Genomic DNA, 27,577 nt, shown 5'->3' on the forward strand with positions numbered 1-27,577 from the left:
GTAACACACCAAATTTTTTTTTTTTAAATAATTTAACTCAACCATAGTTGGGTTACAGCCACCCAACACATTTTTATATCAATAATTTTGATATAAAATATTTTATAATTGCTTCAACTCACACACTATAACATTTCAGATAAATTTTACCTCCCACATGCCATTAGGCTAAATCACATTTGTCCATCCTTATACTCCCCAACAAGTAAACTAAATCACATTTGTCCATCCTTATACTCCCAACAAGTAAATAAGCAATTTAAATCAATTTTCAACACAAGCCAGTTATTTGACCTTATAATCATGCCATTTTAACCAATCCAAAGTAACCAAATATTAAAATTACAGTCATCCAAATTGTACCAAAATAGAAATAGTTTGAAAGGCATGATTACATTTATATATTCATATAATTGACAATAAACATAAAAAAGTCCTAATATTGGCAATATAACACATTATAAATCATAAATTAAATACCCAAAAGAGACAGTGGATCTATACCACTAAGCCTCTGGGACTCCTCTACGTGTCACTCGTGGCTCTTCTCCTGAAAATTGTTAACCACATAATGAGACTCAAAAGTCCCAGTAACCAAAGCCAATTTATGATAGTGTATACAAACAGTTAAGTGTGTGCTTACTAAGTGAGAATAAAAATAATATAATTCCAACAAATATAAGAAATATTATAATAACACAAAACCCCATCCTTATATCCCTCCATTAACCTCGAGCCGTAGCCCTCACTCGGTGCTAAATTACCCGGCCAAAGGTAGATTAGCCCGAGCCCTTACAAACCACCTATTGAGCTCCAATAGGGGCGTACCACGTGGCACATAAATACAACAATAATAGCAAGTCTCCCAACACCTCCCACAATAATTAAACAAATTCATAATAATATTGCACAATTATACAATATTACAAAATTCATAATTTTCTCAATAATCACCCAATTAACAAGAAGTAACACTAATCACAAATTAAAAGCATGGTTACCTGTGGCTTTTTCAATAAATTATTCCTTAAAATTTCTCTCTCTCCACAATCTTCACCAGTAATACAATCTACAAATAACATATTATTTATAAATATTAGTTTCAATTTTTGAAACTAATAAAATAATTCTAATAATAGAATTAAAAATATAACATAATTCCTAATCTCAATCTTAATACAAATCTATAGTTAATACTATTAAGTAAAATTTTTAACTCCTCTTTTAATTATCAATAAACATTAATATCTAAAAATCAATTTTAAACTAATTTCTATTATCAAAATTTTCTTTTTATTTTATAAATTCGTACCTAAAATACCCAAAAATTAAAAATTGAGTCTCTAGCTTAGAATCATAATCCTATAACCATAATAATTCATTTCTCATCCCAAATAATCATCTAAACCTCAATAAATCAACATATATTTTCAGATCTAGTTTAGAATTTGATCCATAAGCCACAGATTCAAAGATCATCAATAAATTTATACTCTAGAACATTTATTATACTACTGACAACCTCAAAAATCATATTTATTCAACATAAATTCATCCCTCTTCCAGATCTTAAATTTTCTACCACTACAAACTCAGAAACTAATAAGAAGGATGACTAAGAAAATTTTTAGAACACTTACTTAGTCTTGAAAAGCTTAAAATCACACCCTAAATATCCTATTAAAAACTCTTACCTTAAAAATTTAGATATTTCGCACCGGCAACTCGCTTCTCTCCGCCTCAGCTCGCGCGCAGAATGAATGAGGAAATGAAGGAAGGTGAGTTTTTATAAAAATTCAGTGGGTCCCACACATTTTTTTTTTATTATTATTTCTTCTTCTCTCTCTTCCCCCTTTTTTTTTATTATTATTTTATACTTACTATTCATGCGGCGCCGAAAGCAATTCGTTTTCTCTTCTTCTTCCTTTTTTTTTTTTTTGTTTTGGCATACCTTTTCCCTTTTTTTTATTATAATAATAATTTAATAATTAATTTTTTTAATTAATTTTTTTAATAAATTTATTTTTTTTTTAAATTTTTTTTTATTTAGAATTATATCCTAATTAGATTTAATAATCATTTTTCTACTAATTTTCTTACCTCTAATATTATTTTTTTAAAAAATTTCTATTAACCTAAATTAACTATTAAAATTTAAATTGGGATGTTACAATTCTCCCCTCCTTTTAGAAATTTTGTCCTCAAAATTTAAATTAATAACTATTAACTACTCACTTAATCAAAAAGACGAGGATAATCACGTCGCATACTGTCCTCGGTCTCCCACGTAGCATCACCTGGAGTTGTGCTCTTCCAGATTACTTTAACCAATCTAATGGTCTTGTTTCTTAATTGCTTGTCCTTATAATCCACAATCCTTTCTGGTTCAGCTTTGAATGTTAAATTCTCCCTGAGTTCAATTTCCTCGGGTTCAATTATATGGGAAGGATCTGGTTGATACTTTTTCAGTTGTGACACATGGAATACGTTGTGTATTCCAGCAATTTGGGGTGGTAATGCTACTTGGTACGCTACTGGTCCAACTCGTTTTAAGATCTCAAAAGGCCCCATAAACCTTGGTGTCAACTTCTTAGCCTTAATAGCTCTTCCAACACCAGTTACTGGAGAGATTTTCAAAAATACATGGTCACCTACTTCAAACTCAAGCGGTCTTCTCCTCTTATCCGCATAACTCTTTTGTCTACTTTGAGCTGTGAGTAATTTTTGCTTGATTAAAGCAATCTTTTGGGTAGTCTCATCAACAATGTCTGGCCCCAAAACAGTTCTCTCACTTAATTCTGTCCAACACAGTGGCGATCTACATTTTCTTCCATACAATGCCTCATAAGGTGCCATCTGAATGCTAGAATGAAAACTATTATTGTAGGCAAATTCAGCTAATGGCAAGTGACTATCCCAATTACCTCTAAGCTCAATGGCACACGCTCTTAACATGTCTTCAAGAGTTTGTATGGTTCGTTCTGTTTGCCCATCGGTCTGGGGGTGGTAAGCAGTGCTAAAACTCAGACGAGTACCCATGGCTTCCTGTAATGACTTCCAAAAGTTTGATGTGAATCTCGGATCACGATCAGATACAATATTTGTCGGCACTCCATGCAATCTCACCACTTCTCTTATGTAGATTTCAGTTAATTTTTCGAGAGAATACTTGATATTAGTAGCCAGAAAATGAGCTGATTTGGTGAGTCGATCTACGATTACCCATATAGTGTCATGACCAGAAGATGTTCTAGGCAATCCTGTAATGAAGTCCATAGAAATGCTGTCCCATTTCCACTCTGGAATATCAAGAGACTGTAGCATCCCGGCTGGTTTCTGATGCTCAATTTTGACTTTCTGACAAGTCAAACAACGAGTTACATGTTCAGTTACATCTCTCTTCATCCTTGGCCACCACCAACCACGTCTTAAGTCATGATACATCTTAGTTGCTCCTGGGTGAATGGTATATTTACTCTGATGAGCCTCCTCAAGTAGGATATTTTTCAATCGAGTATCATTAGGCACACACACTCTACCTTTATATCTTACGACATCATCATCGGACACATCAAAATGTTCAGCCTTTCAGCCCCAATCTCTACCCTAATCTTATTCAAATAATCATCCTTCTGTTGCGCAATTCTAATTTCTTCCCAAAAATTATTCTCAAATTCAGTAATATGTAGAGCAGCCAAACGATTTTCGACTACTTCTACATTTACTGCATGAAAACTACTCCATAATTCATGTTCTCTGACCATCATGTGAGCAGTATGTACAAGCTTCCTGCTCAGAGCGTCGGCGACTACGTTAGCTTTTCCTGGATGATACTTCAACTCAAAGTCATAATCCTTCAAAAACTCAATCCATCTGCGCTGTCTCATGTTGAGCTCCTTTTGATCAAACAAATATTTTAAACTTTTATGATCACTGAAGACCTCAAAAGAAGAACCATAAAGATAGTGCCTCCAAATCTTCAAAGCAAATACCACAGCAGCAAGCTCCAAGTCATGAGTAGGGTAATTTTCCTCATGAGGTCTCAACTGTCGAGAGGCATAAGCCACTACTCGATCCTCCTGCATCAATACACAACCTAAACCTTTCTTAGAAGCATCAGTATATAAGGTATAAGGAGCAGTTGGAACAGGTAAGGTGAGCACCGGTGTGGTGGTCAACCTCTTTTTCAGCTCCTGGAAGGCAACTTCACACTCGTTCGTCCAAATAAATGGAGCATCTTTCCTGGTCAACTTAGTCAAGGGCATTGCAATTTGTGAAAAACCCTTAATGAAACGACGATAGTAGCCTGCAAGACCCAAGAAACTCCTAATCTCTGTCACACTTCGAGGTTGCTCCCATTTCATCACTGCATCTATCTTACTAGGGTCCACTGCTACCCCTTCTTCTGAAACAACATGGCCTAAGAATTTAACTTCTTTAAGCCAAAAATCACATTTGCTCAACTTGGCATAAAGCTTGTGCTCTCTTAATATCTCCAAAACAATTTTAAGATGTCTAGCATGGTCCACCTCATCTCGAGAATAAATAAGTATGTCATCAATAAAGACTACAACAAATTCATCGAGATAAGGCCTGAAGATTCGATTCATATAATCCATGAAGACAGCTGGGGCATTTGTTAACCCAAACGGCATCACTAGGAACTCATAGTGCCCATATCTAGTCCTAAAAGCAGTTTTAGGGATATCCTCTGCTCTAACCCTCAATTGATGATACCCTGATCTTAGATCAATCTTAGAAAATACTGCTGAATTGACTAATTGGTCTAACAAATCATCAATTCGAGGTAAGGGGTACTTGTTCTTGATGGTTACCTTATTCAATTGTCTATAATCAATACACAATCTAAGGCTTCCATCTTTCTTTTTCACAAACAGTACCGGTGACCCCCATGGTGATACACTCGGTCTGATAAACCCCTTCTCTAACAACTCTTCAATTTGTCTCTTCAATTCAGCTAACTCCGATGGAGACATCCTATAGGGTGCCTTAGAAATAGGCCCCGTACCAGGTGCGAGTTCAATCGAGAACTCAACCTCTCGTTCTGGAGGCAAACCGATTACTTCAGTAGGAAAGACGTCAGGGAATTCTCTTACTACTGGAATCTGATCTACACCTTCTTCAATCTCTGCCTTGATTGAGAAGAAAATCATAAAAGCTTGACAGCCCTTTCTTATACACTGTTCTACTTGAGCTGCAGACAACAACATAGGACTTTGGGACTCTACAGGGGTTACAGTAAGAGCTGAGAGTGACACACTCTTTTTCTGACAATCAAGTACAGCTCCATTTGCAGACAACCAATCCATCCCCACAATAACATCAATCCCAGACAAAGACAAACAAATGAGGTCTATGGTGGTCTTTCGACCCTCATACTCAACCTCTACATTTAGACATGCCTTAGCAGTCCTTACAGTCAAACCAGCAGGAGTAGAAATCTTCACATCAAAAGGTAAGGTACACACAGGCAATTTACATCTTTTCATACATTCATCAGACACAAAAGAGTGTGTAGCACCCGAATCAAACAAAGCACAAACATCATTATCAAGGATTCGGATTATACCTCGGATAGCATTAGGGTTGTTAGCAGCCTCTGGCCCAGAGAGGGCATACACTCGTGCTGGTACTGTAGGTCTCTGATCATTACCCCTATTTTGGTTTTGATAGCAGAATCTAGCAATATGACCAGGCTTCTGACAGATGTAACAAACCCAACAATCACCAGAATGAAACTTCCCACACTTACTGCATGCTTGATTACTAGCAGCACTAGGAGTAGGATTAAAGGTAGCTGGGCTCCTATAGGACCCTTGACTTCCACTCTGATTCCCTCTGTAGCTCTGGCCCTTATGATAGTAGCCCTTCTTCTTCTGATTTCTAAAACCTCCAAAGATTTGACTGCTCCTCTTCTCTACTCCACCAATGGGTCGGGTGTGGATAGGGGGCTTCCCATGAGGTTCTTTCCTCCTCTCTCTATCAGCTTCTAATCTAGCCTCTCTCTTCCTCCGAGAAACTATTCGAAGCTTATTGCACATCTCACTGAATGTCTTGATCTCAAAAGGGGCTAACTGTTCCCTTAGATCAGGCCTCGCCTTCTCTAGTAATCGTTCAGCCATCCACTCCGTGTCTTCATGTTTCTGGAGGTAAGTAGAGTATTTAGATAATTCTGAGAATTGTTCAATAAATTCATCCTCATCTAAATCACCCTGACGGAATGCATGAAACTCAGCCTCCTTTTCTGCTCTCAGTGCAGTAGGAAAATAATTCTCGAACAATATGGCTTTAAAATCTTCCCAAGTAAGAGAGGAATCATCCTTCGGTCCTGATGTTTCCCACCATTTCTTAGCACTCTTCTGTAGTAGGAATATTGCCAGCTGCACCTTTTGATTAGAAGTGCACACAACCATACGAAAAATACTCTCCAATTGATCTATCCATTCTTCAACTACCGCCGGCTTAAGATTCCCATCGAAAGTAGGAGGATTAAACTTACGAAAAGTACTCCAGATCTTTGTGATCGTGGATGTCTGTTGCTCAGAGTGGAGACTCACATTCTTCGGACTAGTCTCATGGTGAGAATAGGGAGGTAAGCCTTCATCAGCAGATTGGCTCGCATTGAATACCTTGGTATGGCTTCCTTCTTGTTGGCCATTTCCCTCTCGGTTATCATTCTCCTTATATTGTCTTAAAGCGGCCAACTCTTCTTCTTGTCTCTTCATACGGTCACTAAGATTATATAGTAGATCCATCATTTGCCTCATAGTTGGCTCATCCTGCCTTAGTTGTGACTGTATGGGCTCGCCCTGCCCAATTTGTTGCTGTGTGGACTCCGGTTGTGGCAGTGAAGGTATGTCATTTCCTATTGGCTCTATAGAATCACCGGTAATTTCGCCACCTCTCCTAGTTTTGGACACCATCTCTCCCCTCCTAAAGGATGGAAGTCACATAATTAAATTAACACTAATCTCAAGACAAGAAAAATAATGGAGAAGTATTATGATTTACTAATGTATATTGCCAATAAACTAGGTTAATGTATAACAATTTCATAATTTATAAGAATTTGAAACATGTAGCTCTGATACCAAAATTTGTAACACACCAAATTTTTTTTTTTAAATAATTTAACTCAACCATAGTTGGGTTACAGCCACCCAACACATTTTTATATCAATAATTTTGATATAAAATATTTTATAATTGGCTTCAACTCACACACTATAACATTTCAGATAAATTTTTACCTCCCACATGCCATTAGGCTAAATCACATTTGTCCATCCTTATACTCCCAACAAGTAAACTAAATCACATTTGTCCATCCTTATACTCCCAACAAGTAAAATAAGCAATTTAATCAATTTTCAACACAAGCCAGTTATTTGACCTTATAATCATGCCATTTTAACCAATCCAAAGTAAACCAAATATTAAAATTACAGTCATCCAAATTGTACCAAAAATAGAAATAGTTTGAAAGGCATGATTACATTTATATATTCATATAATTGACAATAAACATAAAAAAGTCCTAATATTGGCAATATAACACATTATAAATCATAAATTAAATATCCAAAAGAGACAGTGGATCTATACCACTAAGCCTCTGGGACTCCTCTACGTGTCACTCGTGGCTCTTCTCCTGAAAATTGTTAACCACATAATGAGACTCAAAAGTCCCAGTAACCAAAGCCAATTTATGATAGTGTATACAAACAGTTAAGTGTGTGCTTACTAAGTGAGAATTAAAAATAATATAATTCCAACAAATATAAGAAATATTATAATAAACACAAACAACCATCCTTATATCCCTCCATTAACCTCGAGCCGTAGCCCTCACTCGGTGCTAAATTACCCGGCCAAAGGTAGATTAGCCCGAGCCCTTACAAACCACCTATTGAGCTCCAATAGGGGCATACCACGTGGCACATAAATACAACAATAATAGCAAGTCTCCCAACACCTCCCACAATAATTAAACAAATTCATAATAATATTGCACAATTATACAATATTACAAAATTCATAATTTTCTCAATAATCACCCAATTAACAGAAGTAACACTAATCATAAATTAAAAGCATGGTTACCTTGTGGCTTTTTCAATAAATTATTCCTTAAAATTTCTCTCTCTCCACAATCTTCACCAGTAATACAATCTACAAATAACATATTATTTATAAATATTAGTTTCAATTTTTGAAACTAATAAAATAATTCTAATAATAGAATTAAAAATATAACATAATTTCTAATCTCAATCTTAATACAAATCTATAGTTAATACTATTAAGTAAAATTTTTAACTCCTCTTTTAATTATCAATAAACATTAATAATCTAAAAATCAAATTTTAAACTAATTTCTATTATCAAAATTTTCTTTTTATTTTATAAATTCGTACCTAAAATACCCAAAAATTAAAAATTGAGTCTCTAGCTTAGAATCATAATCCTATAACCATAATAATTCATTTCTCATCCCAAATAATCATCTAAACCTCAATAAATCAACATATATTTTCAGATCTAGTTTAGAATTTGATCCATAAGCCACAGATTCAAAGATCATCAATAAATTTATACTCTAGAACATTTATTATACTACTGACAACCTCAAAAATCATATTTATTCAACATAAATTCATCCCTCTTCCAGATCTTAAATTTTCTACCACTACAAACTCAGAAACTAAATAAGAAGGATGACTAAGAAAAATTTTTAGAACACTTACTTAGTCTTGAAAAGCTTAAAATCACACCCTAAATATCCTATTAAAAACTCTTACCTTAAAAATTTAGATATTTCGCACCGGAAACTCGCTTCTCTCCGCCTCAGCTCGCGCGCAGAATGAATGAGGAAATGAAGGAAGGTGAGTTTTTATAAAAATTCAGTGGGTCCCACACATTTTTTTTTTATTATTATTTCTTCTTCTCTCTCTTCCCCCTTTTTTTTATTATTATTTTATACTTACTATTCATGCGGTGCCGAAAGCAAATTCGTTTTCTCTTCTTCTTCCTTTTTTTTTTTTTTGTTTTGGCATACCTTTTTCCCTTTTTTTTTTTATTATAATAATAATTTAATAATTAATTTTTTTAATTAATTTTTTTTAATAAATTTATTTTTTTTAAATTTTTTTTTATTTAGAATTATATCCTAAATTAGATTTAATAATCATTTTCTACTAATTTCTTACCTCTAAATATTATTTTTTTTTTAAAAAAAAAAATTTCTATTAACCTAAATTAACTATTAAAATTTAAATTGGGATGTTACAGCATCAATATCAAATAATATTTGTTACAATTACAAAAGAAGAAAGAGAGGACCATACAAACTCATCTCAAATCTCAATAGCACCTTTCTTTCCCTTATCTTTATCAAAGCTTTCACATGTAAAATATAACCACTAGGCAAGTCAAAAACTTAGTAACCAAATAATCTAAACAAACTACTCATGTGTGAGAACACTTAAGGTCATGTTTGGTATATTAGAATTGGATCCAAGAGAAATAGAATTGGAATTGGAATCATGCTTTCAATGGTTTGGTATGCATGAATTCAATTCTTTATGAATTCCAATTCTGCCAAAATATTCAGAATTCAATTTCATCTTCATCATGATGGAATTGCCACAATTCCATGGAATTGTCAGAAGTACCTCACATACACACTCCATCATGATGGTTGAGTTTTTTTTATAAGGAAATTTTGGTCTTTATCTATTTTAAATACATATATTTATTAATATTATATTCAGATTCCATCTTCACACCAAACATACATTTATAACTCAATTCTATTTTGATTCCAATTCCGATTCCGATTTCATCAAAAACTCTTCTATCATACCAAACGAGGCCTTAATGAGCATGTGAAGTGATATTTAAACATGTAATCTAGATGTCAAGTTTACATACACACACATGGTTATACAATGATGATATGCATGACCAACACACCGCCTTATACCTTTCTTATTTTGTTTGACTAAACTTGTGGGCTAACAATTCAATAGAACTAAACTCATGTGATTGTATTAGCTCAAGCTTACCAATCATGGGAGATAGCCTTGCCAAAGGCCCCTTCACCCACTATGGACCACAGATTCTCCCTTCCTACGAATGCTCGGGGTGTTATGTGCCTAATTTATCTCGAATAATATTGGGACTTCGAAACAAGAATAAGACTGAACACTAGGGCCTCCATAGTGTTAGCATACCATGTAAATTTTCAAATAATGTTTCCTAACAACTACTAGGGTGAACTCTCACCCTCTCACAATGATTATGCTCAAACATTAACATAAATAACTATACACATAATTTATACTTAAACAATCATTTCCATATTGAATTATTCATTTTCAAAATCTCATATTTGCAAACATAAGCATACATTTCACTTCACATAGTATTTCTAAATTCTAATCATTTATACTAATAGTATACTAGTTCAAAATAATAGTTAAAGTAATTTTCATAATACCACGCAACCATCCAAATACACAAATATTAAGTTTAGATAATTTAGTTACCTCAACTTTTTTATCACAAAAAAAGATTATCGTGATCAATTACCAACTTCATTAATGTCCACTCACACAACAGGGCACGATAAATATTTAATCTACAAGATTAAACATTAAATTATCAATTCTTACTCTAATTAACCTCTTTTTAGTCTAATTTTGGGTAACCACCATATTCAAAATCCGACTTTAACACCATCAACACTCCCAATATACTCCATTAATTTCATTTAGCATCCAAATACACTAATAATGCTAATTCTTTACCCATTTTGTTTTAAAATTTTTAAATTTCACTTAGGGTTCATCTAAACTCAAATTAAAAATTTTAAATTACTATAAAACCTGTGTTTAAAAGCTTAGTTTAACCCCTTAATATCTTAATTAAGTCAATGGGTTCGGTTATAATTCAAAAAAACTAAAATCAAACCCCACATTACCTAAAATCTTAGAAATTTCATATAAAAGGAGAGGAAGAAGTATAGGAAGCTCACCCAAGGATAATTTTTGCTCAAAATGCTCCCAAATTGCCCCCAAGATGAAACCCTGGTAATGCCAAGTCCTCCACCATCGCCTCTTCGCATTTTCTTTCTTTTCTCTTCTGAAATCAGACACACCTTGCGTCTAATTTATTAGTGTCCTAAAAACACCATTAATTCATAAATAACTTATTTTGACAAATTTATCCTTATTAAATACTTAAAATTTAAGAGTTTAAAACTCAGGATATTACATTAAATATGTGTATAAAGAAGCTATTAGATGTACGAATTGACTTGTTCAACAAACTTCTAATGATAATTTTGATACTATAATTTTTTGAGTCACCATCTATATAGATTTTTGACGTTTTCTGGCCTTGCATTAAAAAAAAAAACTAGTAATTATGATGGGAAAATACTATTTTTAGTCTCAGCACTTTACTTAAATTTTGATATAGGCCCCTACATATTTTTTTTTTGATATTCCAAATCCCTATACCTTTTTCTATTTGCAAAGTTAGTTTCTACATTTTTAGAGGGACATTGATGTGACATAAATAATGTTAACATATCAATTAATATTGTTAATTTTGTGCTTATATGTCAAATTAATACTGACATGAATTTTAAAAAAATTAAAAAAAATCTTATATTAGATGAAATAGAAAGGCTGACATAAAATTTTTAAATTTTTTCTTATTAAAAAAATTCATGTCAGCATCTCTATTTCATCCGATGTAATTTTTTTTAAGCTTTTGCTTATTAAAAAAAATCTATACAAGCATCAGCTTGATATGCAAGTAAAAAATTAACAACATTAATTAACACATTAACATTATTAACACCACTCATACCATATCAATATTCCTTTAAAAATGAAGAGACTAACATTAAAACCAAAAAAATGTTAGAACTTAGAACAATAAAAAAATTATAGATAATTATATAAAAATAAGAGTAAAGTGCAGAGATAAAAATAATATTTTTATTATATTTTTTTGTTAAAAAAATAAAATATTTATAATTGAATATTACTCATTATTAAAATAACTATTTATTTTTAAATTAATATTATATTTTTATATTTATCTCTATATAATACAGTGTTTTATTTTAAAATAAATATAAAATAATTATTAAATAGAAATATTTTAAAAACTTATAATAATTATATTTTAAAATATTAAAATATTTTATATTTTGAAACGGAAGTATATTTACACGCAGTCTCGTGCAATGTACTGCTATCTACTATTCAGAATCATGGATGGATTAAAAATTATGTGTTTGAATCAGGAAAACGCAGCGCATGAGCCATCATTATTCAAAGATTGCGTGAGGTAGTAAACTGTCAGAACCCGGAACCACATGAAAGTAGAGCAGGCTAACCCTAGCTCCCCAATAATGGCATCAGGTAGCAACAACACTTGCGAGTTCTCCAACATCGGAGCACCTTTTTCTCGGCAATTCTCTGATCGAGAAGCCACTTCCATTCTCAAGAAGCATCGACCTTCTCCTGGTTCATCTTCATCTCCCCCTTCTTCTTCCTCCTCCCATCACCGCATGGGTAATCATCCCGGCGATCGGGCTTCTCCGCCATCGCCGATCCTTCCTCCCGAACTCATCGAGAATATTCTCTCCAGGCTCCCTGTCAAAGTTCTTCTGCAACTCAGGTGCGTATGCAAGTCTTGGCTGTCCTTAATCTCCGATCCCAAATTCGCTAAATTGCACCTTCGTTTGTCAACCGCGGACCGCCAATTCACCCACCATCACGTCGTGTTCTGCTTCCCGGGACTTAGATGCACCGTCAAATCTTGCCCTGTTGCATCCATACGCGACCGCCTGCCCACTGATGCCGTGAAACTGAAATACCCTTTGAAGAAACGAAATCGATATGATTTCATTGTGGGCTCTTGTAACGGATTGCTTTGTTTCGCTATCCGGCCTAGTCATATCCTTATATGGAATCCATCTATTAGAAAATGTAAGAAATACCCTTCTTTGGATTATCAAAGAAGGGATGGGAGTTATATAATATATGGGTTTGGTTATGATCAATCAATTGATAACTACAAGGTGGTCGCAATTTTCTGCTATGATAGTGATGGCAGAGGTGATTATAAAACTGAAGTCAAGGTTTATACTTTGGGCGCTGACTCTTGGAGAAGGATTCAGGAGTTCCCTTCAGGTATCCCCTGTGATGAAATGGGAAAATTCGTGAGCGGAACTCTTAATTGGGTGGCGATTAGTCATTCACGTTCTCCACTGGTTGTCATTTCTCTTGATTTGGGGAAGGAGTCGTATGTAGAACTTTCACAGCCTGATCATGAAGATGGTATGCTTACCTTGACCTTGGGAATATTAGGAGACTGCTTATCCATCCTTTATTACTATGGCACGCGTTCAGATGTGTGGATTATGAAGGATTTTGGAGTTAAAGAGTCTTGGACTAAACTGTTCAGCATTCCTTTCGTGGAGATTCCTATCCCTCTTTGTCCAAACGAACGCTGTATTTCGGAAAGTAGTGAAATACTGTTTCAGGACAGGCGGTCCTTATATTGGTATAACTCAAAAAATTCCTCACTTGTGAGGCCTGAGGTCCGAAACATCGATGGTTGCATTGATGCACAGATCTATGTTGAGAGTCTGACCTCACCTTGCTTTTAAAGATAGGATTTAGATGCAAGACCAAGTCATCTGGCACATGAGCTTCTTGAAGGATCTCTAAGCTGAATATTGTTGAGTTCGTGGATCATCATTGATGGAATCTGAAGCTAGAGAAATTTTAGTAGATTTTAATTGTCAGAAGATATTCTCCATGTATTAGTCCTAGAGTTGATTATGTCCCTCAGATGTTTAGGTTAAATGTATAATTCGCAGTGATGTACCACCTTGTATTGTCATTAGGTACTGTCCTGCAAGCTGCAAGAGGATTAGATGCTATGCTAACGGGCTAGTATGGAAACTCCTTAAACAATCAGCTGACTGCTGCACAAATGGTTTAACGCTACTTTATGTTGCTAGTGCTTATTCATATGTATGGCATAAGTAAAACGTAGTAGCGAAGAAGAGAATGTGGTATGTGTGGTACTTCATTGGTGGAATTCGTTGAGTTCTTTGATTGTCGTTAAATAATAATAGATGGAATCAACTACCCAAGATCTCGTTTTGTTCTGTCTCAGAATTTTAGCTGATGGTTCAGGACGAAGAATTGATTGAAGGACGAGGGTGCAAGTGTCTACAATTACCCCCTTTGTTTTCATGTCCCTGAGCATTGTGATTATGTTTTTTAGGTTGATGGATTGAGAATTGCCTGGGTTCGTTGTCCAATTTTTTTGTGTTAACACCAGCAAAGACGTCACTGAAAGAATAAATATAAACTCACTTCCAAAAGTATTTTACAGTGGAATAATCCCATTAGCGCCTTTCACTCAAAAGTCAAAACTTGGGCACAAGCGATGATTTTGTTAGCCGTTAAGATATTTTAAATTTTTAAGAGTGGCAGCTTGTTTGTTCATTTGACTAACAGAAAGTCATCCAATGAAGGATCAATGAAGCAATTATCCCCCCCAAAAAAAAGGAAGTCACATGAACTTGCCACTTAATTCCATAATGAGAATTACAGCACTAAATCTTACTCTACTGTAATCATCGAACAAATTACTGGTTTAGTTTTTAGTTTCCTTACAACTTTTGAGAGGCTCATACAGAATGCCCCGCTTGTCATGTCAATGTCATCTTAATTCTTAACAACAGAAGACGAGTGAATAAAACAAGAGAAAGCAGGAAGATATGGCTGCTAGAGCCGGTAATTTGGATGGGTTAATTTATTTAGATTGAATTTAAAATATCGAAACAAATTAAAAAGCTAATATAACTAAACCCTGTCCTAAAACCTCGAGAATTCAGATATTCGGTTTGAGTCTATTCAGGTTCGGGTTTGATCAGGATTTTTTCAAATTTATTCGAGTGGTCCAAATAACTTTCGGATAAAGAAAATCTTTTGAACTCCTAAGTTCAATTTTAAAATTTTTTAAGCCCATTCAGATTGACTTGTTGGATTTGACTCAAATTATTAACTCTAGACATGCACATTTTTTTGCTGATGAGACATCTTCATTATCTGCTGCATGAAGAATCACACACTTCAATTAAAAAAAAAACAGTAAATACAAAAATGCTAAATATCCATCCTCCACTCCATTACACAGTAGCTGAACCATGACGAATCTTCATTATCCGCTTCATGACATCTTAACTTTGTTAATGCTTTCCCAATTCTTTCAAAAATTAATTATATCAGCATTAAACGTGCATTAAAATTATTTAAATCCAATGATTTAAAATCTATTGAAAATGGGGATATTCAACAAGGTAGCCCCCGCCCTGAACTCAATGTGAATATATGGATCGTTCATCAGCAAGCAATTTAGGATGTCCAAAAAAGGAACAAAATTGTGCATATTTTAGTTCAGTCCTTGGTTTGCTTAGAACATTACAGCCTCTTTACACGACAGCTCCCTGCTGTCGTATTCCCTTAAACACAATACTTCTCTTATTACATGTTGCTTTTGTAACATAATCACCTACCATGTTTTCTTAACATCAACAAATAACGGACACTTTTTCAAACCTTTGTCATACTGCACTTCGATGAGAGACATCTTGTAACAGAGAGTCTAATTTAGATTGCCTTAACTATATTATGAGATCAACTAAAAAATTATTATTCAAGTACAACTCATGGGTTTCTTTTTAAAAAGACAGGAGCGAGTGGGTCATTTTGTGCTAGAACCAAAATCTCACGTAAATTGTCCGAATCGCAAACAAAAACAGAAGGAAGTGACGTAATAAATTGTCGTGGCATGACAGTGGCAAGCGATCACAGTGATCCATCAATCTTCATAAGATGATGCTCTCTGCCTCACACACTTGCCAATCCACACGTTTTTCCAGAAACAGAGGAACCATAACGTCCCTCTACCTCTCTCTCTCTCTCTCTCTCTCTCGGGATCGATATGTTGTCGGAAGTTGACGGTGATTGCCACCGCCGTCTCCAGGGAACCGCCGCCTCAGATGCTACACTTAAGAGAGAGCAACCCATAAATTCCCAAGACCCAACTACCTTGTCTCTTTCAACTTCCTCGATTGTGCAACAACAAAAGCAAAGTCAGAATCAAACCCTGTCTGTTTCAAAACCATTCCTTGTTCAATTACCTTTCATCCCCAATGAACTCATTGAAGAAATCCTCTCGAGGCTTCCTGTGAGGTCTCTTTTGCATCTGAGGTGCGTATGTAAGTCATGGAAATCCTTAATTTCTGATCCTTATTTCGTCAAAAAGCACCTTTTGAATTCAACTCAGAACACCAGACTCAACAACCATAGGATCATATTGAGTTCCACAACCGCAGAGTTCAACCTCAAATCTTGCTCTGTCAGTTCATTGTTCAATAAACCGTCAATCACTTCTGAAGAACTCAACTACCCAGTGAAGAATAAGTTCCGCCATGATGGGATCATAGGCTCTTGTAACGGGTTGCTCTGTTTCGCCATAAAAGCAGAGTGTGTTCTTCTTTGGAACCCCTCAATTAGAGTCTCCAAAAAGTCTCCATCTCTGGATAATAATTGGAGACCTGGGTGTTATACTGCATTTGGTCTCGGATATGATCACGTATCTGACGATTATAAAGTGGTGGCTGTGTGTTTTGTGACCCTGGAGAACATTATATCAGCGAAACAAAAGTGAAGGTTTATAGTTTAGCCACCAATTCTTGGAGAAAGATTCAAGATTTCCCTTATGGGTTCTCACCCTATCATGATTTTGGGAAATTTGTGAGTGGAACCCTCAATTGGCCTGCCAGTTGCTCTTTTGGTTCTGGGTCTGAAAATTCAACTTCAAATCCTTTGTGGGTTATTGTATCTTTTGATCTGCAGGGGGGAACATATATGCAAGTTCTGCCACCTGCATATGAAAAAGAAGACAGTTCTAGGCCTAGCCTGAGTGTTTTAGGTGGCTGCCTGTCTATGAGCTATGATTACAAAAAAACTCATTTTGTCGTGTGGGTAATGAAGGACTATGGGGTTAGAGAGTCATGGGTGAAATTGGTGGTTTTCCCTTATTTGCCTAACCCGGAAGACTTCTCCTATTCAGTGCCCTTTTGCATTTCAGGGAAAGGTCAAATTCTGTTAATGTTTGAGTTTGACTTGATCCTGTATGACCCAAGGGACAAATCTTTTAGTTATCCCAGGATTGAGAATGGGAAGCGCTGGTTTGATGCTGAGATCTACATGGAGAGTCTTGTATCACCAATAAAGAGTTCAGCTAATGGCTTCAATATTTAAGTCCTGCTTTTTCGTTTTGTTTTTTTTTTTTGGGTAGTGAAAGTCCTGCATTTTTATGGCTTCCATGTACTCAAAAAAAGGCTGTAAATTTTAGAATCACATAATGTTCTAACTAATTAAGCTCATTTAATTTGAGTTAGATTTGTCTTGCTCATCTGTGATATTAACTAAGAGTATTCACGAGACGAGACCGAGACACTCTGTCCTGTCCCAAAAAAACAGATTGAGATTGAATTTTGTTCCTGTGTCTCATCCTGTAACGTCCTCAAATTTTAAACTGAATTAATTAAGCTTGATTTAGATTAATTTAAAGGGGTGTGTGGTTACAGAGGTCTAACGTACATGTTTGGTTATATTTTTAACCCTAAACATGGATCCAGAGGAAGTAAGGTTACTCGGAAATGAAAGAATGAAGAAAATTTGATAGGTAGGGCTCTGTGCCACGCGTCGTGGCTTGTGGATTAGGTTATCGTGATGCATGCATGCTGACATGTCTAAGGAAGATGTTCTGTGCCATGCACTGTGGTACATTGTGTGTCCTTCACGGCTCATGATACCTTTCTACAAAATAAGAACGTGAATTGATGCAACAGAAAAGGGAGAAACAAAGAAACACAAAGGAGGGATGGGAATGCTCTGCTAGGGCTTAAGGAATTAGAATATTTGGAATATTTTGGAGCTCACAAACATTAAAGATAAGCTTCTTATACCTAAATCTTTCTTCCTTCTTCCATTTCCTTAGTATTGGAAGTTAGAGTTTGGTTGGCAATGATGATTTTTGGTCCATATAACTTATGGGTTTGAACCCATTGTTTTAAATAAAATTAATGAAAGTAGATTGAGCTAATGAAACTTGGTATTTATAGATTTATGATGATTGGTAGTTAGGAAGCATTTAATATCTAAAAATTTCCCATAAATATGTTAGTTGGGACAATGTGGTTCCATTAATTGCCATTAAAGAGCTTAATGATGTTAATGAGGGTTAAAGAAAGCTAAAAAAATCTTATGGGTATATTTTTATATGAGTAAAGAATGAATCTTGAGCATAAAAAAGTATTAAGTTATTAGTAAAAATTAACCTGAAAGTGAATATTGATCAATGAACTTCATTATAAATATTTGTAGAGTAACCTTATTGGCACTATTTAAACTTCTTGGAAGCTTCGGAATAAGTATTTCAGGAATGAAATCTTTGACCTCTCAAAGGTTTGAGGTAACCAGGAGAATTATATCTTGTACTTTTGTGTGTTAATTAGTTTATTGATTGATATTTGATAATTGAATTGTGTGAAATTGATTGAAATGCAAATGTGGCATGATTTTTTTGAAAAACCCGCTATAAGGTGGTTAACTGATGCAGTTCAATGATTTAACAAGTGAGAAGTTCAATAAAAATAGTGTATTTGGAAGTTCTATGAATGTGTGTGATAGAATTCAATGATTTTAAAATTTATGAAGTTCAATGATCGTGAATGTGGGAGATATAATGATTATGAATATACGAAGTTCAATGACGTGAATTGTGATAGGGTACAATGATATTAAAGGAGTTCAATGACATATGTGTTGAGGAGTTTGATGATGTGTGTTAAATGTGAATATAATGAGATGATTGAACATGTTTGAGTAGTGAATACTTGCATGTGATGAGTTATTGCATATTTATACATTGCATGATTATAAGAGACGGGAGTTCACCTAGAAAGAGGTGTAGAGAATTAAATCTACGTGGTAAGGCTCTCATTCGAGTTGATGACTTGCCTAGATTGTTATATGTATATTATCCCATTTGTTCAATGAGTGACTCGAACCTAATTAGTTATCCACTTATTCAATGAGAAAGCTAGTCTATGGAAAATGATACTTCATAGTGTAAGGAAATAGGGAAAGCTATGTTCCACCAGTGAGTTAGGAAGACCTTGGCCAAGTAACCCCTTACACGTATTTAGGCTAGGGAAGTCCTAAATCATAGACTATCCTAATGTGTTATAGCCCACGGTTCCATGTCAGAGAAATAAGGAGGATATAAGGAAGATGTGATCATGTATATAGTAAAAAGGGCACGTGGTTCTTATATTGTGCCCCTATTGAAATAAAATCAATGAAAGTCTTGTCCTTAAGAAAAGCCATTACTTTGATTTATATATCTCGATTATGTATTATTGTGAATAAGAAATGTAGATATAAGCTTTGAAAACATGTTATATGACTTGATATTGATCATTATTGTATGTGTATGTCCTACTAGAAATGAAAAGATTGAGCTATACGTGTGTGTATGTTCATGTTTGAACTGGTTTATTAAATTTTTACTTGTATTTAAATTAATTAACATGCATGAGTATAAGTTAGTTGGACCTTAGTTATTGAATGGTTATACTCACCCCATTATCTTCACTATTACAAGGAATAGTTCAAGAGGATCGAATAAAGGAAAACAGCCAAAGGCATAAGAATGCGATCCTATTAGTAGGCCTCTTTATTTTGAGTATTAATATGTAAATGATGATTGAAATTATCAACTAGGAGTTATCCATTTTGCGTCTTACTTGCATTATGTGTTTTGTGAGTTGTAAGTGTATTTTGAGCCCTAAGATGTGTGTTTGTGATTTATAGCATTTACAATAGGGCCAAAATACTAGTACAAATAAGAGTTGGGCATAACATGGGATGTTTGTAAATTATTTGATGAAATGGGTGATTACAGCTTCCTCCTTTATTTTTGAGAATTTGGGGTTGAGCTATGAAAATTTTATTTTCTAGTATTTAATGTGTTGTAGTATGTTGCACAAGTTAATTTGAACCACTTGTATGTGGTTTGAGAGTTGTCTATGGCTTTTGGCTTGTAGAATGGGTTTTAGACACTTTAATTTGTAAAAAAATGATATAACAGTGCAAGTTTTGAAAAGAGTGTTCAAATTTTGAATAAGCAATAATTTGAGTGTGTAACTCAAGCCATGAGTCAAAGCTTGGAAAGAGCTTACCATAGACACCTAATTTGCGTCAGTCGGATAGAGAAATGGAGCACGTCAAAAGTTGCTCCAGAAGCTGCCAAATTGACAATAGAAATCTACTGTCATAAAACATGTAATGCACCGTAGCACATTGGGCAACAAGCCACAGCGCATGGCACAGAGGTGAACAAGCCGCAGCCCTTGTTCAATGAGCCGCGACGCATGCCCCAAATCTTGCAAAATCCCTTTGTTTTATAATTTTTTAACAAATGTATTAAATCTTGAAATGATTCCTTGCTTTCGCATAGTTATAAACTCTAATTTGTTTATTTCAAAATCTTTGGAGATGGTTTTAGTTTTAAAAATTTGAGATCCCAACTTTATCACTTAATTGCAAACTTGATAAATATGTCTTTTACCTTGAGTCAATCTCTTTTATTATGAAGATTTGGAATTGATCATAGATTAGAGAAGGTGGATATTACGCGTCTCATTTCAAAGTCATCCTGTTCTGTTAGAAATCAGGATGGGACCGCGACAAGATCAAGATGTCTTGCTGTCCCGATAAATTGGATAATGTTAGAGAAAGATCTGGATAATAACGTTCATGAAAAATTTAACTCATATAATTTATTAAGTTTAAAATCAAAACAACACAAGTATATAAATCACAACAATTTAAAGTTAATTATTGAATTACATTCATTACAACAACACATTATAATAACAATTATAAGTTATCTTTGCAGAGCAGCATCAACAGGTAAATCAAGCACAACATCAAATCATTATTCTTCTATTTTACTTAAGATGTGCTAAGCTAATTACTTTTCTAAAAATAAAGCAAGAAATACGATATAAATAAAAGTTATTAAATTGATAAATATAAAAATAAATTATATTAATATAATTAATATATTATAAAGAAAGATATTATCTTGTTTACTCTATATTATTAAAATTATCAATATAAAAAAATTTTAGTTTCAAATAAGAATTTCAAGTATTGAAATTATAATTAATATAAATGTAAATTATATTAATATAATTAATATATTTAAAATAAAAAATTATATATATAATATTCAGAATGGAGCAAGACGTCCCGATTGTAATCCCATGTTCCGTCTGATCTTATTCCGAACCTCTTTCCTATCACGTCTTGTAAAGTTTCATCTTGATTGTTTTCAAGTCAGGACAAGACCATATCAAAATGATACCGGGCCAATCAAGATGAATACAAGATGAAGACTCCTAATATTGACATATGCAAAATTAAGGGCAAAGGCAGTGTAGAAAATGCTACCTGATGAAAGATCATTTGAGAATTGTTGTTTTCGTATGTAGTAACGTTGAATAAAATCTCTAGCGTTTTCTATCCATTGCTGGCCGCTTCAAGAAGGAACCTTCCACTCTGCGAAGAAGTTCAATGCTTTAGTGATACGCAGTCAAAGGCGCATAGCTATGACTCAACTTTGATTCCGTTGCGCGTTCCTTCGAGAAGAATCAAAGGCTTTTATTTCATTTTTTAAATTTTTTTTTAAAAAGACTTTTATAAGGAATGTAACCCAACCCATGAGCTAAATATGACGAAAAGACACACTGGCCACAAAAGGCAAAGAGCATAGAAAGAGCCACTTTCACACCTCCAGTAGAATTTGCCTGGAACAGCCTTGTATTAATTTAAATTCTTTAAATTAAAATATCCGTGAAAGTTTTAAAAAATTACAAAGAGTTCTATAAGAGACATATTTCTTCTTTCTTATTTTTTTAACTTATTTTATTTTTTATTTCAATACACCTACACATTTTCTTATCATTAATCGTATGTAATTTTTGTGGATAGATGTATAGCTTCCAAACCAAATTAGATACCTGTCAGGTTATAATTACAAATTCATTCATTTGTTCTATTTCACTTGATTTCTTTTAAAAATATATGAAAGACTGCATGTAAGTATGATCTATTTTTTCACACTTGAAATGAAAATCATCTCAGTTATAATTTTCATTTATAATCTCAAGCAAAGGTTGACTCTCCCTCATTCAGTGAGGGTGAATCTGCATCCTTTCTAATAAACAGATTTATGATGAAAAAATTGGATGACGACACAATTGGCTGAGAATAATGGTTCAAACCAATGCAGTGGGAAAACTAAAACTCACAATGTATTTTTTATTTTTAAAAATTATTTTACAATACAGTTTTTGAAAAGAAAAATGACAATAAAATTCTTTCAAATCATGTAATTTGATCCCTTAAAATATCATAATATCAATGAAGTCCTTAAGGACTTCTTTATTAATAACTTTCTTAAAAAAATGATCATTTTATCCCTATTAACAAATTGTAACTTTTTATTTAATTATTGCGATCCTTTAAAAAAAAGTTGTGATTATTTAAATAAAAGTTGTGAATGAAATTTATTATTTTAAAAACTTTTTTTCAATAATAAACATTACATAAACAAATTGATAAGTTATAATTTTTTATTCAACTCTTATAATTTACAGAGCAAAAATTGTGATTTTTTTTAAAAAAAATTATGATTGAATTTTGTAATTTTAATGAAGGTAAAATAATCTTTTTCCTAAAAAAATTATTAACAAAGAGGCCTTTAAATACTTTATTGTTATTATGACATTTCGAAAATCAAGTTAAAGAGATTTTATTGTCATTTTTTTTAAAACATAACAAAATGAAAATTCATTTGGTTATGTTAATTTTAAACAGTTTTGGAATTAAAAAATAAATTAATAATGATGGGTATAAGCAATTAATAATAGTGCTTTATGATAAAAATTGATCAAAATAACTCTAACTTTCAATAATCAAATGTAGTATATTTTAAAAATAAGAAAAATAAAACGACAACAACTTGAAATTGTTCCTATTTTAAAAAAATGAAAACAGTTTTAAAAATAATTAAATTGAAAAAAATTATCAAAACAAATTTTTAAATTTTTTTTGCTTTTAAAAATAAAAAAAACAAGTCCTAAATCATTTTTTTGGGCATAAAAAATTGTAAAATTTTGAATTGGAGTTCTTCTATCCAACTTTGATATGCGACAACGGAATAATGTAAATGATCCCATCATCCGTTGCCACGCAATACAAGCAGATTATGAAGTGAGGATTTTCATTGGTTTCTAAGTCCGCATCAGTGGTAGGTCTGCATCATCAAGAGACCAACAGATAACAATTTATGGTCCTCATGGTAGGAATTAATTGGTAATGATAAGGATATAACAGAAGCTAGACCTCTGATTATCTACCAACTTTTGTTTTCAAGTGTAACGTATGGCATTGCACCTTTCTTCCTGGCACAACCGGAGCTTCAGGATTTGATTATTAAAAAGGAAAAAGGCATTAAATTAAATTATCTTCCAAGAGTAAGACTTAAAAAAGCATTTTTGTTTGTTATCTCTAATCACCTCTAGAGGAACCTATGATGTGTCGCATATGCAGTCTTATCGCCAGATTCTCTACTAGAATATAAAGGTGAAAAAAAGCAAGCGGCGAAACCGCTAACTACCTTTATCATAAAGGAAGATAGAATTAGAAGCTAATGATTTTGATCTCTACAAGTTATCTGGCCAGGGCTAGGCGCTCCTTTGTTTATAGGAACTCGGATTTTCAATTTTCAAATGACACCTCAGTTTTTAAAGGACCATCAAACCTGCAATTTTTTTCTTCTTTGTGCCAAAGAAGGACCTACTCAATCTCAATGTTCTTATCCTTGAAGGAAGAAAAAAGGCCAACTCAAAGAACAGGCATCACCAACTCGATCTACACAGCACCATGTCCAGTGTGAGGAAACCAGCAACCCAAATCATGCATTACTCAGTATGATTCATGAAACAAGACTGCATAACTAAGTTAACAGACAAACCTACAAACCTTCATTGTACAACTATGTCCAAAATAAAAATACTCACCGATGCCAACATAGCTTCCTCCCCCCCTCTTGCAAAATCTCATAGGCAAGTTTGTACTTGTCAAGAGACGTTGCACCAGCATCTATATATTTACACGCAGTTTCTCTTAGGCTCCATAGCATCAAATTCCTGAGTTCCTGAGGGCTGCTCCACGATTCTGCATCAGGAAAAACACCATTCTCGGCATTTCTAGTCCAACGGTGTAAGATATAACGAGACGGAACTTCTCTTAATTCCAAAATTTGGAAAACCCTTAGAACATGTCTGCAAAGAATGCCTTCATGTTCAAACATCTGACAGCTACAGCTTACACTGATACTGGATGCACTAAAGGTAACTACATGCTTCTCAGGATCATTCCCACACTTACGCACCAAATATCTGCTGAGGACCCCCTCTTCATAAATTTTAAACCCTAGATAACTGTAGGATTGCAGAAGCTCTTTTTGAAATATTTTGAATATGGTAAGAGTATAAACCCTTCTACATTGATCTTCTACTGATTCTTTCGTTTGCAAAAATGGTTGAAAATTGGAGGTATTAAAATCCTCTTTTCTTTCTTCCTCACGGCGTCGCTCCAGACCTCTTTCATACCGTGAAATGAACTCCATCAGAGGGGTTTGGCCATTTAAAAGTGTACCAAAGAACGAATCAACACTTTCATTCATATGAATGCCTGCAAAAAAGGTCCCCTTCAAATATAATGGAACCCAAGATGCACGCTTCTCATACATTTCCTTCAGCCAAGCATTGCTCTCTAATCCATATTTGTTAATTAGGGCATTCCATGTCGTGTCAAATTCTTCAACTGTCTGACTTTGGTAAATGCACCTCTCATAATCATATGTAAACTTATTACCCATCAAACCCACATTCTCTTGTTCTTTTACTTTAATTTGCCACAATGAGAAACGATGACGGGTTCCTGGAAAGACTTTTGTCAATGCCTTCTGGATTGTAATGTCTTGATCCGCTATTACTGACAGTGGCTGCCGGCCAGACATTGCCCTCATCCATGTTTGAAACAACCAAGTGAAAGAATCTTCAGATTCATCAGCAATTAGAGCGCATCCAAGAAGCACAGGTTGCTTGTGATGGTTAATGCCAACAAAAGTAGCAAACGGCACCAAATAAACACTTTTCCGATATGATGTATCCAAAACAAGGAGATCACCAAACTGACTGCCTGAATACCTTGATCTGCCGTCAGCCCAAAATATGCTCATACAATTGCCATTATCAACTTCCATGGCATAAAAAAATCCTGTATCTTCAGCTTGTCTTGATTGAAAATACTCAAAAAGCATGTTGTACCAATCACTTTTAATATGGTTTTGTCTGCCTGCCCTAGGAACAGGGTAGTTATCTATCCTAAATAAGTCACCATTTACCAATCCTGCATCAACCTCATCAGTCAAAATATTTAAAGCAGGCAGACTTTTTGGCTTACCCTCCTGTTCAGGATCAAGATTATGATTATGCTCTTTATGAAGACGATCCACAACCCACTTCCCAGATGGTTGTCTCTTAACTCTCAAATAAGCACCACAACCAACTCTTGAAGGGTGTTGGAATCCCTCTTTTGAGCACACAAATCGTCGGGATGTAATTAATCCATCATTTTTAGAACGAAACAATTGACCAATACGAACTCTGAAACCCACGGATGCTGCATATGTCTGATAAGATTGGTAAGCATCATTAGATGAACTGAATTCTTGACCTACATATGGCTCAGCTCTGGATGTTCCTTCATCTCCTTTTCTCATCCGCTTAAAATTAATTATGCCAAAGGAACAATGCTCATCCTTGACTTGAAGCATTTTTTTTCTTGGTCTATGAGACACCTCAGTTACAGATTTTACACCTGTAGCATCTTTCTGCTGCAAATTAGGAAGGCAACTTTCACCCTCACCTTCGGGTTCAAGTTCATGATTGTGGCCCTTAATGAAATGATCAACAACCCACTTCCCTGAATCACGCTTTTGTACCCTTATATATGCTGGACAACCCGTTCTTGAACTGAGCTGACATCCCTCCTTTGAGCACACAAATCTTCTGGAAGAAACTGACCCATCAGTTCTTGATCGATACAACTGACCAATCCGAACTTTAAATCCAGCATGCTTTGCATATAAAGTGTAAAACTTAAGTGCATCGTCTGCTGATTCAAACTCTAACCCAATGTATGGTTCATGGGCAAGTTCCCTTTCCTGCTCTCCACTGGCATTATTCATTGCCAGTTTCGTACCTACAAGGTGTTCCCCTACAATCATGCCTTCAGTTCCTCCATCAAGATCTGAATAGCAGGATGCATAATGGAGAAATTTACTAGATCAGTTACAGAAACATCAGTAGAGTCTGAAGTAATCGTCGCCGCTAGAAAGTGACATTAATATGCTGATTTTTCTTCCGTTTTATCATGCCTCTGTTAGTACAATCAAGAGCCCGACTCATCTGGCAGTTAGAATCAACCTTGATGAAGTTATAAGCTATAGGATATTCCTCGTGTTGCAGAAGTAATGAAAGAAGGAAGAGCCGAGCCTAAGAGAAAGAGTCCACATGAAATGGTCAGCCTATGAAGGAAAAAACTGAATAAAACAGCAAGTGAGATACTGACTTCGCTGCAGCTATTCAGCAAACAAATAACTGACTGGGGAATGTCATGATTGCGTGAAAGGATGAGATTACCATGAAACTATATTACAGCAACAACAACAAAATTCAATTTATTAAATCGATTACAGAAAAAGAGATCAGAGCAATCGACTAAAGTAACCAACTTGTACAAATTACAGATTTTAAGCAGAATCGAGAACATGAAGTCAACGCACCAACATCTCGACAAGAAAAACCAGGGAATGGAGTTGATCAGAGCTAGGGTTTCGCTAATTAAAAAAAAAAATTACCTTCCAGTTTATATAGATTGGCCGGAACTAGCTGAATCCTCAAATTCGACGGCCAAATGGAATTGAGAAGAGAAAACACGATAGATTATGTGACGCGGGAAACCTAGTAGCCGAAATGAGAAAGCGAAACGATTTGCAGGAGGACGCGGAAAGATCGCTCAGCAATTGTTGGAGCCAGAAAGAAAGCGACAGATTATGCTGTATGAGAAATGAAAGTGCAAGCGTTAGGTCATGTGCTCCGGCAAAAACAATTTTTTTCCTTTTTTCTTCTCTCTGGATTATCTGTAAGGGATGCAAAACTAATCAGATTGGTAAATTCTGAAAAAATAAATTCATTATTATTTCTTGTCAATTAATTTTTTTATTGACAACGGTGTAAAAG

General features: G+C 34.4%; 2 protein-coding genes and 1 pseudogene across 4 annotated transcripts; 2 read left to right on the top strand and 1 right to left on the bottom strand.

Moving 5' to 3' along the window:
• Nucleotides 1–12,338: 12,338 nt before the first annotated feature.
• Nucleotides 12,339–14,356, top strand: LOC129309252 (F-box/kelch-repeat protein At3g23880-like). The gene has a single exon (XM_054950738.1). It carries the CDS (start codon nucleotides 12,416–12,418, stop codon nucleotides 13,712–13,714), a length of 1,299 nt encoding a protein of 432 aa, XP_054806713.1. The 5' UTR covers nucleotides 12,339–12,415; the 3' UTR covers nucleotides 13,715–14,356.
• Nucleotides 14,357–16,065: 1,709 nt separating this feature from the next.
• On the top strand, nucleotides 16,066–17,492 carry LOC129308342 (F-box/kelch-repeat protein At3g23880-like; annotated as a pseudogene).
• Nucleotides 17,493–21,623: 4,131 nt separating this feature from the next.
• Nucleotides 21,624–27,447, bottom strand: LOC129309756 (protein FAR1-RELATED SEQUENCE 7-like). Of its 3 annotated transcripts, none has more exons than XM_054951459.1 (3): nucleotides 27,196–27,447; nucleotides 24,287–26,830; nucleotides 21,624–21,761 (listed from the first exon to the last, which is right to left on the bottom strand). In XM_054951459.1, the coding sequence occupies exons 2-3, from the start codon at nucleotides 26,560–26,562 to the stop codon at nucleotides 21,713–21,715; spliced, it is 2,325 nt and encodes a 774-aa protein (XP_054807434.1). In that variant the 5' UTR covers nucleotides 26,563–26,830; nucleotides 27,196–27,447; the 3' UTR covers nucleotides 21,624–21,712. The 3 variants fall into 3 exon arrangements, with proteins under 3 accessions (XP_054807434.1, XP_054807435.1, XP_054807436.1); XM_054951460.1 differs by lacking the exon at nucleotides 21,624–21,761 and adding an exon at nucleotides 23,851–24,137; XM_054951461.1 differs by lacking the exon at nucleotides 21,624–21,761 and having other exon boundaries at nucleotides 24,121–26,830; nucleotides 27,196–27,446.
• Between the last annotated feature and the right edge of the window lie 130 nt (nucleotides 27,448–27,577).

This window comes from Prosopis cineraria, unplaced genomic scaffold (genome assembly GCF_029017545.1).
Source record: "Prosopis cineraria cultivar Desert tree isolate PC_DT_omini unplaced genomic scaffold, ASM2901754v1 PC4, whole genome shotgun sequence".
NCBI classification, from domain to species: Eukaryota; Viridiplantae; Streptophyta; class Magnoliopsida; order Fabales; family Fabaceae; genus Prosopis; species Prosopis cineraria.